This window comes from Telmatherina bonti, assembly GCF_933228915.1.
Source record: "Telmatherina bonti genome assembly, chromosome: 17".
Lineage (NCBI taxonomy): Eukaryota > Metazoa > Chordata > Actinopteri > Atheriniformes > Telmatherinidae > Telmatherina > Telmatherina bonti.
Window position 1 is genome coordinate 13,149,560 of NC_136615.1, and position 9,447 is coordinate 13,159,006.

The 9,447-nt window shown below is 41.3% G+C and overlaps 1 protein-coding gene across 1 annotated transcript; it reads left to right on the forward strand.

Moving 5' to 3' along the window:
- Positions 1-568: 568 nt before the first annotated feature.
- Positions 569-8,731, forward strand: dipk1b (divergent protein kinase domain 1B; the record flags this gene model as incomplete). Its single annotated transcript, XM_079256238.1, has 5 exons — positions 569-637; positions 1,486-1,620; positions 5,489-5,596; positions 6,354-6,530; positions 7,919-8,731. The coding sequence occupies 5 exons, from the start codon at positions 569-571 to the stop codon at positions 8,729-8,731; spliced, it is 1,302 nt and encodes a 433-aa protein (XP_079112364.1).
- Between the last annotated feature and the right edge of the window lie 716 nt (positions 8,732-9,447).

Here is a 9,447-nt window from a genome sequence, read left to right on the forward strand (position 1 = left end):
ATGCAGATATGAACATACTTTGCTTGAAGAAGAAAAAAACAAAACAAAACAGGAAGCTGCCAGGAATTTATGTCGGCAGACATGAAAAACCCCATCCTCCCAGCTGAGGATCTGTCCCTTTAGATGCGCAGCGGTGAGTCTCCGGGAACGGAGGCTGCGCTCGCGTCGGGCCACACAGACATCTGGCTTTCTGCTGTCATGGGTAAAGAGAAGACGCTGCTTTAACATTAAGCGGATTTGCTGGAAGAAATCTTTAATTCCTTTACGTCTCGGTGATTGTTCTGGCCCATATGGAGCTGAAACTGCTCCATTTCAAGGACGCGTTCTCAACCCTTCCTTTATCCGGCGAATGATTTATTTTAAAGAACCGGATTGCGACACCTACTGTCGCATTTGATTATCCTAAAATACATTTTTTTAAAAGAAATAACTGAGCAAAAGAAGTGTAGGATTTGCTGCTAACAATGATCAGTTGATTGGCGGCGCGTGGCGCAGGCTGCTGGAAGGATGTGATGTGACAAGGATCTCCGGTTTCTCGCTCCGCTGCCTCCTCCTCGCACAGTCGCTCATGATGCCCAGAGCTTTGCGGAGGCTGGTCCATCTGATGCTGTTCTGCCCTCCATCCAAAGGATTGCAGGTACGTGGAGCAACGTTGCCAGGCTGCTTTTGTCTCCAAACACCCACAAAGTAAAATAAGCAGCACACATGTGGATTGATCAGCTTCCGTGCACACATGCGCCGCAAAATGTCGCCCAGAAATAGATGCTGCTTTTTTGTTTTGACGTCGGTCTTAATGGAGGATGGACTGATGGGAAGGAAACGAAGTGTGTTGCAAAGAACACAAATCAGTTCTACCAAAGTAACTAAAACACTGATCGTTATTGAAGTTTTTTGGTTTTAATAATGGACTCCAGAAGGGTGCACATTTATATAAAACATGCATCCCTAAAATAAAATTAACTCAAATAAATGGAAACATTTTGCACAACCATGGTCAGCACTTGGTCTTAAATGATTGCACAGACTCAAGACTGTTGCATAAACTCTTATCCATCTGGCATGCTCCAAATCTTTTTTATTTTTGTCAGGAGGGTGTAGGTAGACGTGTGGGCCACATTAGGCCCATGAAACACACAGCCCAGCCAGAGTTATAGGACACCCCGCTCATGACCTTTGTGACATGTCTGCCCTACATTGCATTTGAACTGTACCAACAGTATGAATGGGTTTGCTATCTTAAGTTTTTATTGGATTTCACTAAATGGATCTCTTGCCATCAGATAAGAGCATGGTTTTATCTGTTTCACCAGAACTAGGTTGTTCTATCCATTTTATAAGAAATAAAAATCTTCATTATTTGGCGTTTCTTATTTTAAATCTAAGTTTAGCTCTGCTGAAGATTTGTTCTTCTCATGTAACCTTTAACCTGCTTCATTCTCTGCTATGCTGTTGCTTGTTGTCCTCTTCTCCCTCCGCCCTCCACAGAGTCGCCTCCCAGCCATTAAGGTGAAGTACCTTCTGCTGGCTTGGCTTGGCATCCTCATCGTCAGCTGGATCGTCTACATGCAGTATGCTTCCTACGCTGAACTCTGCCGTGGGCATGTCTGCCACATGGTCATTGTAAGTACAGTAACACCTAAGGAAACGTGCACTGCCAGCATGACTTGATCATAGTCTTTTGTTGCCGTGTGATTGTAGAGCTGCTTTCTCTGGTGGTGTGAGGCAGATGAGGGGTGCAAAGGGAAATAAGACGACTAAGTCTAGATAACTGGATAGACAGACTGTATTTATGGAAGCAGTGAGACATTTCAGGGCTTTTTGGCCTCTTATGTCATCCAGCATATGGTCTTTTGTGTTTTGGGAGAGAAGCAGCCTACAGCTCTGCTGCTCTCTTGCTGTGCCCAGCTGTTTCAGGAGAAAATAACCGACAGTGGCATTGAATGGCACGCAAAGGAGCAAAACAGCCATTAACAGACTAACAGAACAGAGTAACCAGTGTGCACTGAAAACTTCAATTACGTATTGTCATTCTAATAAATAACCCCTTCTGTCTGTGTGGCTGGATCATAAAGCTGCACGTTTGTGAGTGTGACCTTAGTTTTACACCTTTCAACAGTTTGATATAAATAAAAAAAAAAGGATCACCTGAAAGCATTTTGCTAGATTTGCAATGATAAGTCGTTTGCTTCATTCTGCGTCACGCTTTACATCATGCACCACCATCCAACCACATGAGGAACAGAAAGAGGATGCAGATGTCAGATGAATTCTAGATACACTGTAAGTTTTGGAGGATGTGAGATTTGATGAAACTAAACTAAGTGTTGTTCAGTTCAGTTTAGTTTTGCTGTTGGGTTGCTTGGACACAAGAGAATAACACAGATCCAGGTAATGCTGGATGGGCTGCCATTATGTGCCATTATGATTTTGCAGCAGTCACCAGCACAAGATGGTCATAGTGGGGCCCTCCCTAAAGGCATGATAATACAAACCTCATCCTGCCGCCTGCTATCTTCTTACATCTTGTCCTACAAACTGAAGCTCAACGTTTTACACTTACAGCACATGATTACACATGATTCAATCACACCGCAGGTTTTAGGAAAAACACCACGGAACCTGCTGTAAGAAAAGCATTACAGGTGAAATCATTATTATTGGCAGTGCTGGGGACAAATGAGAACAAAACAAAAGTTCAAGTTGCATTACAAGTGCTTCCCCTGAGCTCTCTACTACATGGAGTCATCTGTTAAATAATTCAGATTAAGCCGGCAGACCCTTGTTGTCTCTATTATAGCTTTTCTCTGAAACCAGTTTATTGTTTGTCATCTCGTTTCCTGTCTTTCCTGTGTAACCATTTAGAACATGATGGAACATGCTGGACATAGTAAATCTTCATATAGCTACTGATATATTTTTGGTTATTCTACCGCCAAAACCATTATTTTATTATTATTTCTGAAACCTCCCACAACAAGATAGTTTTGTTTATACCTCAGGGCATTGTTGTGTAATATTAGTGCCTAATAAAAGAGAAAATGATGAACTGATAGATCACAAGACAACTGTAAGAAAATCTTCCCAAAATGTCAACAAATTATGAAACAAAGAATAAAAAAAAAAAAAAAAACATCTAGGACTCCACACAGCCTCAGGTCTGTATCATCCAGTGTCGTCGTGCCATGTTGTGAGACGTTTCTGAGACCTGTGAAACTTAAACAGTTTGGAAATCCCATCCCTGTTTTCCTCTCTTTTCTTGCTTTCATTGTCGGATTTCCACAGATTTTGTACAGTTTGGGATTGGAACGCGTACAGTGGCATGTGGTTGCTTTTTGTCACCCTGTGCTGGTCGTATCCTGTCACCCAACAGAGGAATATCACCACAGTTTCTGTCAAAATGCAGGAAGAGAAAGAAAATTCACTTGAAAAAAAATACTATAAGATCTATATAAATATAGTTTTATGCACACATAAATGACATGAAATACGATTACATTCAAACACTGTTAGCAAAGTCCCCCTAAATAACTACCACTGTTGCCAAGGCAACGACAAGAAAATCTGGAATTCTGAACATGCTAAATGAAAAATCCTCTTTAGATCTTTATACACACACACACGTTTTTCTTTTCATCATTTTTAGATATTATAACTAAAATAAATATTCTTACTTTCTTCTCAAAACATGTGCTGCTGTGGACATATCAGCAAATGATGTCCCGCTCGCAAATCTTAGTTGTCAAATATTGTGAGTGAAATCTGTCACTTTTCAAACACTGATAGGACTGCACTCTGCCATGGAAACCTGATTGTTCACTTGCCTTAAATTTAGCATGACCCAACATCCGTGACTCATCTTATTTGCATAAAATCCCAGAGAATAACTGTTGATAACTTGCTCGTCTATGCAGAAGTGTTATATTACAGCATTTTTGTATGTTCTGTATAAATGAAAATAAGAATGGCCTTGCAACATTATGCAGCACTAATCCTTGCAAAGACATAATTTAGCAAATTCTTGTGATTTTATTGTATAAAACCAAAATGCTTTGCTGTTCTTGGCAAATGAATGAGAACCACGCTGACTACATGCATCATACTTTATCGATTAACCCTTTATGCAGGTTTTTAGACATTATGGCCACTTCATCAAATGTGTCTGTTGTTTTAAATGGCAGTGACACATGCAGCAGACACCAACTTGTTCCTTACAGCAAACAACACATGGTTGGGTTTGACATTTTGCATGAACGCACATTCAAACAGCTATCACTGCCCTGGACTACACGCCCTGCCAAATTTCTTATCTCTAAATTAAGATGAATCATGTCACAAAAGCTGCAACAAACTTTTAAATAGTGAGCTTTAAATGCATATTTGAGCATAATATCTCACGAACAGACACAATCCTTCTATTAATCTCTCTACCTGTGAGAAATTGCAAAGCATCCTTCTTAATGCACACACTTTCCTTCTTTATTAGCCACCTTTTAATCACTGTTTTTGTTTGTCTGTACCGAATTTGCTTGCATTGCTTGTGAACAGTTCTGCAAACAATAAACCTTCTAGTTTGAGCGTAGCTCATGTTCTCAGTGTAGTTTTGACACTCTGGCTTGAAGACCTGCTGGTTATTTTCCTCTGGCTCTGTGTGTGAGAAGCTTGATGCGACTTGTGACTTCTGGCCCTCGCCTTCCCTTTCACACACGCAGTTACTGTAACAGCTAGAAGAATTTCTGGCACATCAGAGTTAATGTGATGATCAGCATTGCATAAAGGAGGTCACAAAAAAGATGGAGTACTTTCATGCTTGTGTGAACAAACTTGACCTACTTTCTTATTAAAAACAAATTGTATTGTGTGAAACTAATGCTGTTTAAGCTTCTAGATGGCTGAAGTTGCAGTGGATTGTTCCTGCATGTATACATCTACCCTTGATGGATTTCAAGGTTATTTTTCTACCAGGTAGTTTGTTGGCCATTGTGCAGTGTGAATGTAATGATCTGGCCGTGAACAATTAAAGCAGGGGTGTCAAACTCCAGTCCTCGAGAGCCGGTATCCGGAAAGTTTTTGTTGTTTTCTTCTACCAACACAGCTGATTCAAATCAAATGGATCCAGCAGCTTCTTATCAACCTGTTTAGGAGTTTTGGTCAGGTGTGTGTTGGAGCATTTAGACAACAAAAACCTGCAGGATACTGGCCCTCGAGGACTGAAGTTTGACACCTGTGAATTAAAGGATAAAACTATGACAGTTTGCCTCAGCAAAGCAGAAGCAGCAACTTTCTCCAAAGAGTCCACTGAAAGATTAACAGCTCTTTAGCGTATAAATATAAACTCATCTTAGATTAACTTACATCAGTCTTTTTTTTGTTTCTTTTTTTAAAGTAAATGTGTCTTTGAGAGTTTAAAATATTGCATTTGGCCTTGCTCGTGGATAAGTGTCTTCCTGTTTCCTGTGGTTGATGTTCATTTCTTCATTATGTTATGCAGTGTGATCACTACAGGAGGGGTATAATATCAGGCTCTTCGTGCAAGGCATTGTGCGACCAGAGATCTCTGATCCTGCACCGCTGCATGTCCACCTCCCCCATGCATCAGGTAAAACAAACATTCTCGTGCCATTCATGCAGATTAAACAATGAACTCTTTTAAATATATATGCATATAACTTAATAATCTTTAGTATAACAGTGCAATATTTGACTGTCTCTACTTAACAAATACTTTAGAAAATACTTGATAAAATGTCAACATAAAGCCTTTGAAATCAGCTTACAAACATATTTTTCTGCTTATTATTTTTAATGCGACTCTTAAGCACAGGCCCAAGGTCTAAATGACGGGGCTCCTCGTCCAGAACCTTTTTTACTTGTCAATTAAATACCTAAAATCAGGCACAAAACAATGATAGTCTAAACAAATAATAAAGATTGCAGAGAACAACAAAAAAGACTACAAGGAGATTAACTACAAAATCCTCTAAATTACTGCAACAAGATGTAAACTAGTCAAGATTAAAGGAAAATTACACCACAGATACTTAGTCAGGAAAATGACAAAAGGAACAGAATATCTGCATAACAATAACAAGGGTGGAAAATTAGTACAAAGTACAAAACACTGGATTAGCATGCAAGTTGAAGAAAATGAGATGCTAAACAGAAAGATATGCAAAATATCAACAAAAGAGCACAAAATGCACAAAAACAGAAATAGAGCCAATTATATTTGACCTTCCCATACTCAGAAGTCCTTGTCATTGTCTCTCACATAATATGGTATTGATGTATTATATACCAGCACTGTGACACTGTGTCACACACTTTAACTTACAGTGATGTTTCTGCGCTTACAGGTTTACATCGGGCTCTGGAAGGAGAGGCCCGTGGTGATCAAATGTGGGGTTGAGGATCCGCTGACCACTGATGGAGCTCCAGACTCTGTTCTGCCACAGGAGATGAGTTTGTTTGACAAACCAACCCGTGGAACCTCCATGGATGAATTTAAAGAGATGCTGCACAGTTTCCTCAAGGTACAACACGATCTATGTAACATTTACAGTTGTGCTCATATGTATTCATACCCTTTCATTAAAGAAGGAAAAAAACAGCTGCCTGTAAAATAAGCTGAAATTGACAAAAAGTAGTAATAAGTTAAAATTTTATAAAAATCATCACATTATTTTCTAATTCTGGTTCAATAGAAATATTTTTTTTTAAAAGCAAACAAATAAGATAATATATTACATATTACATCACTCATAAACTAATATTTTGTTGAACAATCCTTTCATGTTTCCGCTACAGTCAGGTGTTTTCTATTCCTCTCAGTCAAACTTCTGCACCTGTTGACAGGTATTTTGTCCCACTGTTCAACAGAAAAGTGCTCTAATTTGTCCAGGACCAATTTGTTTGTTTGGTTTTTTTTCTCTATTTTCAACTCTGTTAAATGAAAAAACAGTGTCTTATATTACTAAATTATATTTTTGCAAATTTTTAGTTATTAGTCCTTTTTTAAGTCTCCAGTTATTTGAGTGTCTGTTGTAAATTCAGCCTTTTTCTTTAAAGTGGAACTATTATGAGCATTTCAGGCTAATTTATTTTTATTTCTGAGACCAGAAGGGCTGGGATTGATGGAGTTATTGTCACAAATCGCTTTATTTTCTTCAGACCGACCCTCTCCGTAGGCTGTCAGATCAGCCTGTGGGCAAAACGAGTGGATTGAGACTCTTCCACATTAAGCCCCGCCTCCCGCCACTGCACTACATCAGGAGCGCGCACCGCACTTGTTTTCGCCGTCATTGTAACATCTCATAAACAGAAGGATTAGGCTAATATGAACTCAATAAAAAAAACAAAATACAATGTCAACACATAGCATACAGCCCTACATGTTGGAACCTGAATCAGAGCCTGAAAACAAAGTGGAAAACAGCAACCCACAGCAACGAATGCAGCAGGATGTCTCTCTTTGGTAAACTCACCAGCCATCGTTGGAAATAACTTTATCCGACGTTTTCCACCCGCCTGATGTATTTGTACATGCCCTTGTTAACCAGTAAAAGGTAACCAATCACCGAACCTTATCCCCCGGGACGTCACAAAGATTTTGAAGTAGAAAAAACTCTCTAAAACGACGCATTTTTCGTTGCCATGGAAAGCGAACGGAAAGAGTGCTGGAACTCACTCAAACTCAAACATGCATTTAGGTGATGAAAAGCAGCACATGTCTGATGAGGATTCAACACTGTAACACTGTAGAAAGCTCAGAAAACTTGAAATACCATAATAGCACCCTTTTATTGAAAGGGTATGAATACATCTAATCCAACACCACACACACACACACCCACGTACAAGTACAAGTGTTAATAAATTAGTCTGGCAAATGGATTTTGAACACAGAACTTGCTTCCTGCAGGCTAACCTTGGTGAGCAACCATCTTTGAGCACTTTGGTGGACAGGGTCATTACTCTGGCTGATGTCAATCAGGACAGCAAAGTGTCCCTTGCAGAAGCCAAGTCCATCTGGGCTCTTCTCCACATCAATGAGTTCCTCCTGATGGTGGCGCTGCAGGAGAAGGAGCACACCCCCAAGCTGTTAGGCTTCTGTGGAGACTTGTACGTGACGGAACGTGTGAGTCACAGCTCCCTCTACAGCCTTGATGTACCCCATTACCTCAAACCCTTCATTCCAGAGGCCTTGAGCTCCAGCTTGAACCACTGGCTGGCCCCAGCGTGGCCCCGCAGGGCTCGCATCACCATCGGCCTGCTGGAGTTTGTGGAAGAGGTCTTCCACGGCTCTTACGGGAGTTTCCTAATATGTGACGCCAGCCCTCATCACGTGGGCTACAATGCAAAATATGACTGCAAGATGGCCAACCTGCGCAGCGTGGCATCAGAGGCTGTGGTGCGGGCTTTCCTGAAGGGACGGCGATGCGAGACCAACGCGGACTGCACTTACGGCCGGGACTGCACCTCCACATGCGACCGACTGGTGAAGCAGTGCAACACTGAGGTCGTGCAGCCTAATCTTGCAAAAGTGTGTGTGCTGTTGCAGGATTTCCTGCTTTTCGGAGCACCTTCGGACCTGCATGGGGATCTGGAGAAGCAGCTACGCACCTGCGTGACACTCAGCGGCTTGGCAAGTCAGATGGAGGTTCACCACTCTTTAGTCCTTAACAACCTGAAGACGTTACTGTGGAAGAAAATTTCGAACACACAATACTCCTGAAATAAGGCAGAAGATGAGCAGTTTTTACTGATGAAGTTTCATCGCAGGCTTTGATGGTTTGGTTACTTGTGTATTTTTCCTCTTATAATTACAGCAAATATAACAGGATACTGTGAACAACAGCATAGACAACGTGAAACAAGACAAAGCAGGCTTGAAACCTTAATATAACCCCAATCATGCTGTTTTATTTCAATGCATTACATTGAGAAGTAAGTTTATCTGTTTGCACACAATATTCTCAGGACACTGCCTGTGACATCATTTGTTAAATTCTGTATGTACAATAGTTTTTCAAATAAAGCAACCGGCATATTGGATTATTTGGGTTTTCATAGATTATTTCTTTTGCATGTATTCAATCCATCCATCTTCTGCCGCTTTTCCGGGGTCGGGTCGTGGGGGCAGAAGCCTTAGCAGGGAAGCCCAGACTTCCCTCTCCCCAGCCACTTTTGCCAACTCTGCAAGGGGGATTCCAAGGCGTTCCCATGCCAGTCGAGAGATATAATCCCTCCAGCGTGTCCCGGGTCTTTCACAGGGTCTCCTCCCAGAGGGACGTGCCTGGAACACCTCACCAGGGAGGCGTCCAGGAGGCATCCTAACCAGATGCCCTGGCCACCTCAACTGGTTCATCTCAATGCAGAGGAGCAGCGGCTCTACTCTGTTCTCCTCCCGGATGACCGAGCTCCTCACCCTATCTCTAAGGGAGAGCCCGG